Here is a 14,135-nt window from a genome sequence, read left to right on the forward strand (position 1 = left end):
GATTAGTTTCCTTCTAAAAATACAGAGTAAATTAAAGGTTGTGGTGGTATACCTTGAAGAGCTCCACAACCACTCCGTATATATGGTAAGATTGATAACAACTTTATGTAATAAAAAGCCACACATTCAGCCTGAACTTGCATAACTCATTACTCATTAGTAGTATATAATACATTCAACCTGAAAGTACAGCAATAAGCAATTGGATTGACGAGACATTCTCCAGACAAGAGGAAACGCAAGCTAGATATTACATATATTACACTCGAATTTTAATTCCTTCTTGTTCGTGCTCTTCTTCCTTTTCTACGTACCATATTGCTCGTCCCGAAAAAGTCAAGCAAAGCCAACTCCATTCTGTCAGCCAATTTGATTAACCAAAAGGGTTTTCCCACAGAAAACATGTAATATCCCCAAGCCAGCCCAACGACGATGCCAGTGCAAAATCCCATCACAATTGTTTCCCACACTTTCAATGTGCTCCCTTGATCTTCAGAATCATCTTCGTTGTTGATCACGAATGGTGTGCTATTTCCTCCACACTCGGGCAATGGATCCCCATACAATGCAAGATTCTCCTTGTATGAATCGGATGAGAATGTATTGAAGTTGTTCCCTTGAGGTATAGGCCCTTCCAGTTTGTTGTTTGAAACATTGAAGACCTCAAGAAAAGTTAAACTAACCAGTTCATGAGGAATGCGCCCACTTAGCATGTTGGAGGAGAGGTCCAAACTGTCAAGCGAGGACAATGATCCAATGGATGCAGGAATGTGCCCTGTAAGGCGGTTGTGTGAAAGATTAAGGCCTAGAATTGCAACCAATTGTCCTACATACTCGGGGATTTCTCCTTCAAATGCATTGTTTGATAGATAAAAAAAATAGAGTGTTTCAATGATCTTCTCATAAGGTAATTGCACATCTTTCAACGTCAGCTCGATGGAATAGTAAAATCCAGAATGCAATGATTCCATATATTGTGGACTACCATGGTGATCAATATTCTTTATCATGGCTAGAAAATTTTTAATGTAAGTTATTGGAATCTTACCGCTAAAGTTGTTACTAGAGAGGTTAAGAATCTGTAATGCGGGATATGGATGATGTTCACTTACATTATTGATGTGACCGTACAATTTGTTAGAACTCAAGTCGAGGACTTGAATTCTTTGAAGAGTATGCAACCAATGAGGAAATTCATCCATGAATGTTATTTCTAAGATTGATAGCTTGTAAAAATTCACACCGTGCCAAAGATCGAGGTAACCTCCCTTGCAACTTATTACTACTCAAGTCTAGATATTCTAATTTGTCACATTTGGAAAAGTTTGTAGGAAGAGTTCCATGAATGTTATTAGACCTTAAATTCAACACTTTAAGGCGACTACTTAAGCTTCCTAAACAATGTGGGAAATCTCCCCTCAAATTGTTGTTAGATAAGTCAAGAACCGAAAGTGATGTCAATCTGCAGATTGATGAATCTATTGGGCCCGTAAAATTGTTGTTTGAGGCTGCAAACAACACTGTCTTAGATGATGAAATGATTGGGAGATGTCCGGTAAAAGAGTTGTATGAAATATCCAAAATCATTAACGATTCCCTAACTTGTTATTGTAACCATTTAGGGAAGTCACCCTGAATACTGGTGTTGGATAACTCTAAACGTTGCAATGAATTAGCTAAAGTGGAGGTAATTGATCTGTCAACAGGACCATCAGTTATACAATGATGGGAAATGAAAGTTTATAGGGCCATTTGACCCGAGGTCAAGACTCTTTATATGAAAGTGAAGACAAGTTAGTGATGATTTGAAATATCTGTGACTCTAGTTTTATGGTCCTAAGATCTAGATGTTTCAGTTTAGTAAGGTTGCTAAATACCAGCTTGACATTTGAAATTTCAAGATCATTCCATGATAAATCAAGAGATGTCAATCTAGTAAGTTGAGATATTTCAAGAGGGACTCTACCAGAAAATCCTGAATCAGAAAGATCTAGGTGTTTAAGAAAATGAAACTGACCAAATTTGTGCGAAATAGTGGATCGAGAAAAATAATTTAAGGACAAATTAAGCCTTTGAAGCTGGCCTAGTTGGAAGAGACTGCTATTTGAATTGATGGTTCCGACGATCCCATTGTTGTAAAGGTCAAGTGCAATGACATGATGAGTAAGAGGATGACAAGTAATTCCATCCCATTCACAACAATCTGAACCTCTTTTCCATGATCTTGTGTTATTTCTAATAGTTATAAGGATCAACTTGTTTAAAGCTGATGAAGGATTCTTTTAAGTGAAGCAATGCATAATACTCGTCTTGATGACATTGGTTCGAAGAAGACGTATTACGGAGAGAAGGTGATGATGAGCAAGTGACAAATACAAGATTGAAGGCAAGGCATAGACATAGTAATAATGAAAAACTTAGTATTATGGAAGGGCTAAACATGGTATTATTTGGTGAAGTTTACAAGTGTTTTGAGTAATAATAACTAATAAAGTTGTGTACATATATATAGTTGGTTGTATTTGTACACACCAAATTTATAGAGCGAGAAATTGAAGTTACTAGAAAAGAGAATGCTTCAGTGCTTCCCTCAATAATTTTTGTTTTTATCTCAAGTCCTTGGCTTTTTTAGCTGAATTTATCTCATCTGTAGTGTGGTGTATGCTTAAATCAACAATAAATGAAAGAAACGCGTGAAGTTTGGACCGAGCCATTTATTTGTCGATGATGAAAAGGTTTTAGGAGAAATTTCCCCTCTTTTCCTTCCTAGTTCCTTATGAGGTCAGTTTTATATTAGTTAGATTAAAAAAAAAAGATAATACTTCATCAGTTCTGTTTTACTTGATCTGTTTTTTTTTATCACGTTTGTCAGTGCAAAACTTTAACGGTCAATAAATTTGATTCTCCATAATTAAAAAATATAAAAGTTAAACATTATGATAATACTTATTGAGACGAATTCAAAATGATGCAACATGAATATGTTTTTCCTTACATATTATTCACAAAACACGGTCATAAGAAGGGTGGTGAATAGTGTAAAAGTCAAAGAGGGTCAAGTAAAAAAGAACAGAGGAAGTACGGAGTACACTTGTTTTTATTTTATTTTATATGTGTTCGTAATTTTTTTTATTTTTTTTTAAAAAAAAATGTTACGGAGTAGTATTTTCCGAAGATACATATTAAGACAAAATTCTTTTATTTTTTTTTTTTTTAAAAAAAGTAAGATAAAAGACTCTATTGAACCGTAGTCAACCTAGCTCCGCGCAGGTCAACCTTTCCAAGCATTTTGTAGTTAGTGAGGCTTAAGGCATGTTCTCATTGACTGAACTCAGCTGAGCTGAACTGAACTAAACTGATGAACTGAAATGAATATTTTATGAGAGGAGGAAATTAGGAGCTGAACTGAACCGAGCTGAGCTGAGCTGAGCTGAACTGAACTAAACTGAATTGAACTGAACTGAATTTCAACGTATGAGAATAGACCCTTAAACTTATGACCTCAAAGTCACAAAATGAGTTTTCCACCAACTCCACCAAGTTTTGCTTGGTAGGCAAAATTGCTATATGTATATTTTTCCTTATCATAAATTACCTAAATACTACCTCCGATTTGATCGCATTATCTGCAACAATTTCCATTTATGGAAACTTCATATTATGTGCAACAAAAACCAAACTTAAAAGATATTCGATAAAAATCATAAATAATCCAAATTATGAGGTTAGTTAATATCATCCAATCCCTGAAACTTGTATAATTTCCAAGTTAAAGAATAATATATAGTGTAAGGCTAGAGCTTAACTTTCATTGTAATATTTGATTTTGTAGCTAATTATTACTGTGTCCTTGGGAAGATCTTCACCATACAAGCGTTTGTACAGCATGTATATTTAATAGTATGTGAATTTTACGTTCAGAAATGTGTATATACAGATCAAAGGGGTAAGTCAAAAATATATTCAAGTAAAGCGAATTAAATGGATTAAAATAAAAAAAAAAGCAAATATGTGTTTATAAATCAAGTTTTTAAAAGTCTTGGTAAATGAACGCTGAAAAAAATTAATTGTACAATAAGCTACTAGTTGTTCCAAATCACCAAATAAATGTGTTGGAAAATTTAAGTCTTGTATTTTGTCGAGAGTTGACCCACAGTCCAAATCATGACTTTGGTCGTCAACCAAATAAGACAATGACTTAGAGCATGTTCCCATACGTTTATTTTTAGTTAAATTTAGTTTAGCTCCTAATTTTCTTCTCTTATAAAATATTCATTTTATTTCAGTTCAGTTCAGCTGACTTCAGTCAATGAGAACATGCCCTTAAATTATAATTAAATTATGCATGAGAATGCTCTTTAGCTACGAGTATTTTTTACTACTTGTACTAATTACTTTCTCTAGTCTCTATATTATCATCACTTATAACTGGCCTCATTTTTCTCTAAAATTTCTACTCTTATTCTTTAACTTTTAACATGTAAGTGAAGAGGAGGTAATGCTACTCCTAAAATAGGAAAATTGTAAACTAATAATCCCACCTTTAGTGAGTCTTCTATAAATAATCCCACCTTTTGAAATTCCAGAAACAATCCCACCTTTGGTAGGGATCTTCCATTAACGATCCCTTTGACCTATAACCTGTTAAGCAGGTTAATTTTTTTTTCTTTTTTCTTCTACCTAATCTCTCTCATTGGGCCACCAATCCACCACCATAACTCCACCCTTCTCCCTCACGCACCAACCTGCTCACCACGTTCACCTCACCTGGAGGAAATGGCCTCGGAACTGCTTTCTCTTAAAGGCCAGGTGCAGGCTCTGGCAGAATCTCAAGCAACCGGATTTCCAGGCATGGAGGCAAAGCTTGCACAGGCTGAAGGCAAGTTTAGTGAAGGCAACAAGGAGATCTTGGAAACTATCAACAAAGTAGCCTTTGAGGAAGTCGAGGAAGACTCTATTGATCCCACAAATCCAGCCCTTGATCCTACCAATGTAGCCTTTTAAATCCTTGATTGCACTTATTCTAATTTCATATGTTGAACAATTTTATTTTGGTTTTGTTTAATCTCTCTGAACTTTGGTTTGTACGCCTTTATCCTTTGCTACATTCTCTATGTTCCTCTTCTATTTCCTAAATCGGAACTCGGCTCTTATTTTTCATATGATTGTGTGTGTTTGTTGATAATTCAATGCCTAACTTATATTTGCCTTGCATTATTTGAGCTCACTATTCCCTACGTAGTCTAGTGGGAGTATAACAAACTGTTTTTTTTTTTCAATCTTTTGATAATGCCAAAAGGGGGAAAAGACAAACTTCATGGCGGCTAAGGCGTGTACCAAGGAACTCACACATCGAAGGTATAATTTTAAGGAAAATAAAGTCCTAGTAGTCTAAGTTTTTTTAAGTTAATAAAGTCCTTGTTAATTTTTCTTTTGCTCAGTCTTTTTATTTTAAAGTACTTTTCTAAGTTCTTTAATTACTCTGTTTGTTTTTTTTTTAAGTTTTCATGTTTTGTTTTAAGTTTATGTTGCATGCCTGGATGATTTTATTTACCTAAGTTTGTCAATGTTTGTCATCATCAAAAAGGGGGAATTTGTTGACCCTTTTGGTTTTGATGGACAAATTGACAAACTCGACTAATGAGTGTTTTGAGTCTTTGGTGAATAAAGGGTTCAAGCAAAGTTCGTTCCGGAGTAGGAACTTGAATGCGGAGTAGCATTCTCTAAAAAGCCTCATGCAAATCTCACGTTCTAGTTTTAATTGTGAGCACTCAATAATATAAAGTCGGAAAGGAACTCAATGACTTATGTTATCAAAAAGACTACTGGAATAAAAGTTAGTTTTAAAAGATAATTCTTTTAAGGAAAAAGATATTTTATAAATGTTTTATCTAGTCCTCTATTTTCGAATAAAGATAATTATTCTTAGATAATTATCTTAATTGTTTTAAAATAAATAATTAATTTATCTTTTCAAATAAAATCCTTTTTAAAATAAAATCTTTTTAAACAAACTTTTGATAAAGTCAACAAGCAGTTTCGTTGTTGCAAAACTCTCTGATTATACGGTTTTATCAAAGCTAATATTCAGCAAATTGTTGAGATAGTGGATTAGTGAGAAAAGGCTAGGAAACCTCCTTCATGATCACCATCTATCAAGATAACTCCACAAGTTGTTAGTGGGGTGTTGGCATGTGGACGTGATTATAGTGGAGGTTAATGACTAAGCCTTCTCTATAAATACTCATGCAAACTATCTCAGAAAAACATAACTCTTGAGCATAAAAATTCCAGTAGCTATCTAATAACATAAAGAGAGTTATTTTCCTTCATATATTCTTGAGTGTAATAGGTATTTGTAATTACAGATTGTATTCAAGCACTTTGGGGTTTGGGATTGTGAGTTTGTGTAAGGTGAGGTCAAGGAAGCTTCGCTGCTGAAGTCTTCTGTGAGAGTTGGGAACAAGTTCCTAGTTTATGGAACTTGTTAACGGGTTTGAATCTTCACTTGTAAAGAGTTTGATTACATAGTGGAAATTTAGAAAAGCCTATATCTTCTCTCGTCATTATTTCATTTAGTTAAATTCCGCAAAAGTTTTTAGATTTCACCTCAAATACAATTCACCCCCCCTCTTGTATTAGCCAGTTAGACTTTCAAGACAGCCTTCCACAGCTACAAGTTCTCAATCTCCGCTTTAATAACTTCCATGGTCCTCTAGTTAGCGTATCAAAGGTTAAGCATCCATTTTCAAAGCTTCAAATCTTTGACATCTCAAACAATGATTTCTATGGCAAGTTGCCTTTAAGATATATCGATAATTTTGCAACCATGATGAATATGAATGAGTCTAGTCTTGGGAATCCACAATACATGGGTGCCAAAGGCTTTACATACTCATATTCCATCGAGATGACATTCAAGGGACGACAACTACTATACATGAAGATCATCACTACTATGTCGACTTTGGATATGTCCAACAACAAATTTGAGGGAGGAATTCCGAATTCCATAGGAAAATTACACTCACTCCGAGGCCTTAATCTGTCACACAATCTTCTCACTGGTAGCATCCCTCCCTCAATTGGTATGTTGTCCTTGCTCGATTGTTTGGACCTTTCATCAAATAGGCTCATTGGTCATATTCCTCAAGAATTGACCAGTTTAACTTTTCTTGAGGTCTTTAATGTGTCAATGAACCTACTAAAAGGTCCTATACCTCATGGGAACAACTTTAATACGTTCTCAGCCGATTCATACAAGGACAACCTTGGATTGTGTGGACAACCATTGCTTGAGTGTGGAGCTAGTCGCGTACCATCTATGAACAACACCGGAGATGATGATGAAGATCTTTCTAACGACGATGGGAATACATTATCGATGTGGGAAATCGTGATGATGGGATTTGGTAGCGGTGTGGTGGTTGGCTTGGCTTGGGGATACTATATGCTCTCTGTAGGAAAGCCCTTTTGGTTTATCAAGCTTTCTTACAAAATGGAGTTGGCTTTGCTTGGTTTTTGGGACCAGCAATTTGGTTGACGAGGAAGAAGAGCAAAATCAACAAGGAAGTAATAAATTCGTTCAAGATTTTTTGTGACTTTACGATCATCTTACACATAACACACTTAAGTCTTACTTCTCTGTAGTATTTTTTTTTTAATTTCTCAGAAAAATGCTATCACAATATATATGAAAAAATAAAATGTCACAATCTTACGTTGTTACATATTATTGATGATGTGTTGAGTAGAGATCGATTATGATATGATTCAATCCCTTACCCCAATTTAATCTTTCAATCTCAAATTTTCAAGGTAAAGTTAGTTCCTTTAGGTCGCCGGGAAACCGGAAGCATTTGTTGATAGTTCAAGCCCGAATGAGTGAGCACTTGGTAATTTTACACGTCTATGAATCTGTTAATTTTAAGAAAATTTTGTGAAAAACTACCGATTATAGTTCAGAATTTGCGAGAAACTACCTATTAAAAAAAATATTGTAAATGACTACCTAATTTTTGAAAAATGTTGTAATTTACTACCTTACGCCGAATTATGAAGGAGTTTAATCAAAATTCTCCGGCGTCACATGATACTTAATGACCCTTTTCTTTCTCAAATTTTCTCACAATTTTCCCACGTAATGGTCACTAAGTGTCAGGTGACCAAGTCAACGCCGGAAAATTTTGGTCAAATTTCATAATCCGGCGTAAGGTAGTAAATTACAGCATTTTTCAAAAGTTAGGTAGTCAGTTACAACATTTTTTTAATAGGTAGTTTCTCGCAAATTCCGTACTATAATAGGTAGTTTTTCACAAAATTTCCTAATTTTAAACAAAGTTTTAGATTGGAAAATTGACAGGTAATACTAATACTCACTTTGCCTCGGAATCATTTGTCAATTAGTCCCGTTGATAGTGTAATTTGAAGTAATGAACGAGCTAAGTAACGTGATAACTAAATCTCGAAAGGAATAAGATCTTAATAAAATAATTTTATGCACATTGACATGTTATAATGAAATCCATATGTACAATTAGCATTATAAAGTTCAAGATATTAATGCATGGGAAATAAATGGTTAATCAGAGTAGTATGAATTTGTTGGTTTGTTTGGCAAGCTTTCACTTTCACTATAAATAAATCTATCATAACTTACAAGAACAGAGGCCTGATTTCTTATCCTACGCCGCGGTGCTAAGTGCGCATTATAGTAAAGAGAAATAGAAGCAAAAATGGTAAAATTGGCATATATATAAATGGTCTTAATTTAGGTACCATGGTTACTTTGCTAGATTCATAAGCATTGTATATTTGTATTTGTATGGTAATACACAAATTCGACTTAATCCATGTTACAATTTGATTAGTGTATGTATTGTACAATTTGTAATTTTGGACAAGGTTAGTTAGCAGTAGGATTGAGATTAGTTGGCTAATATAATCCTCAGACATATTGTTGATCATATAACAAGCATTTATTTGATCTACCTCCATTAACCTATGCTCGATGAATCATGATGGGAATTCATAGTACAATGCTCGATAAGTAATGATGGGGTTAGTACGCGACATGGTTAGTTTGTTAGCTATACAAGAATATGCCACCAAATATAGATTTATTTCATCACACTATAAACCATTAGTTAAGAAATTGTACATATGTAATAGATTTATAATCGCGGAGATTTCAATCATAGATTTCTTAACTTGCGAAGATGAAAGTACTCGATATTCACCACTTTTAACCACCAAATCAAAGGTTTTTCAATTAGATGCAAACTTGCATGAATCATCAAGGTATATCCTTTCTCTTTGCATGATTGCAAACTTGCATAAATAGATCTCTCCCGACAAAGATATTGTCGCCTTATGCCCTGGAAGTCGTACCTAAAGTGGACTAGTTATGATATTTTTGAAGCCACCCATTGTTTAGTTGTGAATTAAAATACAAAATTGAAAAAGATGTCTGTCCTAACTTTAACTGACACTCTAATTGACAAATACCCTTTGTTTAATTTTGATTTTTAGAGACACCTCTTGTTATAATGATGTAACTAAGCATGTTTTGCCCCTGGCTAGGTGTCAACTCGGGTATTTGGGTTAGATCGGATCTATTTTAAAATTGAGTCAGGTTAAATGATTTTGTTCATATAAGTTGAAATCTAAATTGGGTTTTTTCAGGTCGGTCAGATCAGTTTTTGACACCTCAACCTATTCATATCGAGGTGGTAGATAGTTAGGGCATGTTCTCATTAACCGAACTGAATTGTACTTATTAGAGCTGAAATGGACTGAACTAAACTAAGAACTAAACTGAACTGAACTAAATATTTTTAAAAAGAAGAAAATTAGGAGCTGAACTGATTTGAAAATAATCATATGAAAACAGGCCCTTAGTTTGAACATTGGTGTAGTGTTAAATCCTATAGGTAGTACTCTGTATCCTACACCACCTTTTCTTATGTATATAATGTTGTAATGTGTAGTTTGAAAAATATTATTTAGACGTTTAGTATAATTGTATAAGGTAGAGTGTAATTCGAAAATTATATATTGAAGTCCAAAATCCGGGCCCTATTTAATTTACCGAATCAAACAATCGATAGAAATTATTCCCCTTCTAAAAATACAGAGTAAATTAAAGGTTATGGTGATGGTGGTCTACCGTGAAGAGCTCCTCATTTCAAACCCTTCCTTATCGCTCCCATCACTTTAGAAATAAGTGAAAATAAGCCGAATATGGTCTAAGCCCAGTAACACAGGTCCAAACAAGTACAACCACTCCGTATCAAATTTGCTTGTGAATTAAAATTTCTAATATTTGGGTTGATCCAATTTGGTTCAGACTTGATGAAAAGCCATCATGCATTCATTGAACATACATGGTGCTGAAAGTAGCATTATCATATCATAAATTAGTATACATGACAACAACTTTCTGCTTATAAAAAACCATACATTCAACCTGAAACTACAACAACTAGATTGATGAAACAATCATCAGACAAAAGGCAACGCAAGCTATATATTACATATATTACACTCGAATCTTAGTTTGTATTCCTTCTTGTACTTGCGCTTCTTCCTCTTCTATATACCAAATTGCTAGAATAATCAAGCAAAGCAAATTCCATTTTGTCAGTCAACTTGATAAACCAATAGGGTTTTCCCACAGAAAACATATAATATCCCCAAGCCATCCCAACGACGATGCCACTGCAAAATCCCATCACAATAGTTTCCCACACTTTCAATATGCTCCCATGATCTTCTGAATCATCTTCGTCGTTGTTCACGAATGGCATGCTATTTCTTCCACAATCAGGCAATGGCTTCCCGCACAATGCAAGGTTCCCCTTGTATGAATCGGATGAGAATGTATCGAAGTTGTTCCCCTGAGGTATAGACCCTTCCAACTGGTTTTCTGAAACATTGAAGACTTCAAGGAAAGTTAAGCTAACCAATTCATGAGGAATGCTCCCACTTAGCATGTTGGAGGAGAGATCCAAACTGTCAAGCGAGGACAACAATCCAATGGATGGAGGAAGGTGCCCTGTTAGGCGGTTGTGTGAAAGATTTAGGCCTTGAATTGCGATCAATTGTCCTACATACTCGGGGATTTCTCCTTCAAATGCATTGTTTGATAGATCAAAAAAGGAGAGCGTTTCAATGATCTTCTCATATGGTAATTGCACACCTTTGAATGTCAACATAATGGAATAGTAAGGCCACAACATTGGTACATCTGATTCCATATATTGTGGAAAACCATGGTGCTCAGTAATCCTCGTCATTGCTTGAAATTTATTTATGTATGTTGTGGGTATCTTGCCGCTGAAGTTGTTACTTGAGAGGTCAAGAATCTGTAACGCAGGATATGGATGAAAACCACTCACAGTATTGATGTGACCGTGGAAGCTATTAGAGCTCAAGTCAAGGAGTCGAATAAATGGAAGAGTATGCAACCAATACGGAAATTCATCCTTAAGCTTGTTACTTTTAAGATTGATAGCTTGTAAATTTGTGCATCGTGCCAAAGATCGAGGTAACTTCCCTTGCAACCTATTACTACTTAAATCAAGGTATCTTAAGCTATCACACTTGGAAAAAGTTATAGGAAGAGTTCCATGAATGTTATTCGATCCTAAATTCAACAAATTAAGGCCATTACTTAAGCTTCCTAGACAATGTGGGAAATCTCCACTCAAATTGTTGTTAGATAAGTCAAGAACCCAAAGTGATGTTAAATTGCAAATGGATGAATCAATTGGACCTGTAAAATTGTTGTTTGCAGCTAAAAAGAATTGGGTGTTAGGTGATGAAATGATTGGGAGACGTCCTGTTAGCTTATTATTAGAGATTTCGATATAATTCAATGTACCCCAAGGGAGGTTTTCAAGAACTCCGGTTAAAGAGTTGGATGAAAGATCCAATAAATTTATCGACGATTCTCTGATTAGTTGTTGTAACCACTTGGGGAACTCACCATGAATACTAGTGTTGGATAGCCCTAGATTTTGCAATGAATTAGCTAAAGTGGAGATAACTGATGAGTTTACGGGACCATTAGTTATGGTCACGGAAAGGCCACTGTTAGACAAGAAAAGAGATCGGAGCTTTGGAAGGTTAGAAAAAACTTGGTAAAGGCTAACACTACCCCTAAAGTTATTGAATGAGAGGTTAATCGTGTCCAAAGATTTTAAGCTAAACAACCAAGCCGGAACTTCTCCATCAAGCATATTTTTTCCTAAATATAGAGTAGTTAAACTCGAGAGCTTGCTTATGTTCATTGTGGAAGGAAGACTACCGGTTAGTTCATTATGACTAAGGTCTATCTTTTCGGAAATATTCCACACCCAAGTTGGAAAAGTCCCTCGTAGATTGGTACTCTGCAAATATAATGATTTCAAATGTTTAAATCGAGCAAAAAAAGAGGGTATGTTAGAAGAAAAATTGGAATAGCTAAGAGTTAAGGATTCTAAGGGGCTACTCCAATTGTACAATGATGGGAAATGAAAGTTTATCGCGTCATTGTACCCTAGATTGAGTTGCTTTAGGTGTGGTAGGTTAAGAATGCTTGTAGGGAACTCCCCTTGTAAATTGCATCCTTCAAGATTAAGATATGAAAGTGAAGACAAGTTAGAAATGGTTTGAAAAATGTGTGATGTCTCTAGTTTTATTCCACTTAGACCTAGTAATTTCAGCTTTGTAAGGTTGCTAATGATCAACTTGACATTTGAAAATTCAAGATCATTTCCTGATAAATCAAGAGATGTCAATCTAGTGAGTTGAGATATTTCAAAAGGGACCTTACCAGAAAAATAAGAATAAGAAAGGTCTAAATGTTTAAGAATATGAAACTGACCAAATATGTACGAAATATTGGATGAAGAAAAATCATTCCAAGACAAATTAAGCCTCTGGAGTTGGCCTAGTTGGAAGAGATAGCTATTTGAATTGATGGTTCCGACGATACCATTGTTGTAAAGGTCAAGTGCAATGACATGATGAGTAAGAGGATGACAAGTAATTCCATCCCATTCACAACAATCTGAACCTCGTTTCCATGATCTTGTATTATTTGTAGTTATAGGGTAATAGGTATTAGCTCGTTTAAAAAAGCTGAAGGATTCTTTCAAGTGAAGCAATGCATGATACTCATCTTCATGACATAGGTTCGAAGTGACAAATACAAGATTAAAAGCAAGGCATAGACAAAGTAACGAAAAATGTAGTATTATGGAAGGGCTAAACATGGCTTTAATTTGGTCAAGTTTACAAGTGTTTGAGTAATAACTAAAGTTGTGCACTTGTAGTTGATTGCACTTGTACTGTACACACCAAATTTATAGAGAAATGCTTCACTCAATGATTTTTGTTTTGATCTAAAGTCTTTGGCTTCATTTAGCTGACTTTATCTCATCCGTTGGGCCAAGCCATTTGTTGATGATAGATAAGTACATAAAATATCTAGCCAGTACTTGTCAAATTTTCATGACTTACACTAAATAATACACCTGTTTTTTCTTAAATATTCGTTACACTTTCAACTTTTCACACTTGATATTGTAAAATCTTGACTTATAGCATCTCTAATTATGTGTTATTATTTTGTCAAAATATAAAATAAAAAAAAAAAATACAAGTACTCCATAATATGACAACTCTAGAGATATTTGTACGTAATAAGATCCTTCTAATAATATTTTTAGCTGTAAAGATATACGACAAAAATCATGAATTATCCAAAATTATGAGATTAGTTAATATTATCCCTAAAACTTGTACGGTATAATATCAAAGTTAGCAAAAATAATAGCGTAAGGCTAGTATAGAGCTTAACTTTCATTGTAACATCTGATCTTGTAGCTAATCCGTACAAGATGCTGTATATATTTCAGGGTATAATTAACCAATAAGATTATATTTATGTTTAGAAATGTGTATGTGGTGAAGGGGTAAGTCAAAAATTAAATCAACTAGTTTAGGTCCCGTGTTACGCACGGTAATTTTTAAAAAATAATACCCCCTTATCAATTTTAAATTTAATTGGTTATTTTACAAAAAAATTTAAAATCTAAAAAAAAAATTAATAAATATACACACTACTTTGATGAGAATTCTAATCAATA

At 34.4% G+C, this 14,135-nt stretch overlaps 3 protein-coding genes across 3 annotated transcripts; 1 reads left to right on the plus strand and 2 right to left on the minus strand.

Moving 5' to 3' along the window:
- Positions 1–137: 137 nt before the first annotated feature.
- LOC110706988 (receptor-like protein 12) lies at positions 138–13,112 on the minus strand. The gene is made up of 2 exons (XM_021884996.1): positions 13,061–13,112; positions 138–2,209 (listed from the first exon to the last, which is right to left on the minus strand). Exon 2 carries the CDS (start codon positions 1,200–1,202, stop codon positions 273–275), a length of 930 nt encoding a protein of 309 aa, XP_021740688.1. The 5' UTR covers positions 1,203–2,209; positions 13,061–13,112; the 3' UTR covers positions 138–272.
- LOC110706786 (receptor like protein 30-like) lies at positions 4,777–7,543 on the plus strand. Its single transcript, XM_021884736.1, has 3 exons — positions 4,777–4,992; positions 5,300–5,358; positions 6,643–7,543. The coding sequence occupies exons 1-3, from the start codon at positions 4,777–4,779 to the stop codon at positions 7,541–7,543; spliced, it is 1,176 nt and encodes a 391-aa protein (XP_021740428.1).
- Positions 10,554–13,259, minus strand: LOC110706788 (receptor-like protein 12). Its single transcript, XM_021884737.1, has one exon. It carries the CDS (start codon positions 13,257–13,259, stop codon positions 10,554–10,556), a length of 2,706 nt encoding a protein of 901 aa, XP_021740429.1.
- Positions 13,260–14,135: the final 876 nt, after the last annotated feature.

The sequence above is a fragment of the Chenopodium quinoa genome, unplaced genomic scaffold, assembly GCF_001683475.1.
Source record: "Chenopodium quinoa cultivar QQ74 unplaced genomic scaffold, ASM168347v1, whole genome shotgun sequence".
Classification (NCBI taxonomy): domain Eukaryota; kingdom Viridiplantae; phylum Streptophyta; class Magnoliopsida; order Caryophyllales; family Amaranthaceae; genus Chenopodium; species Chenopodium quinoa.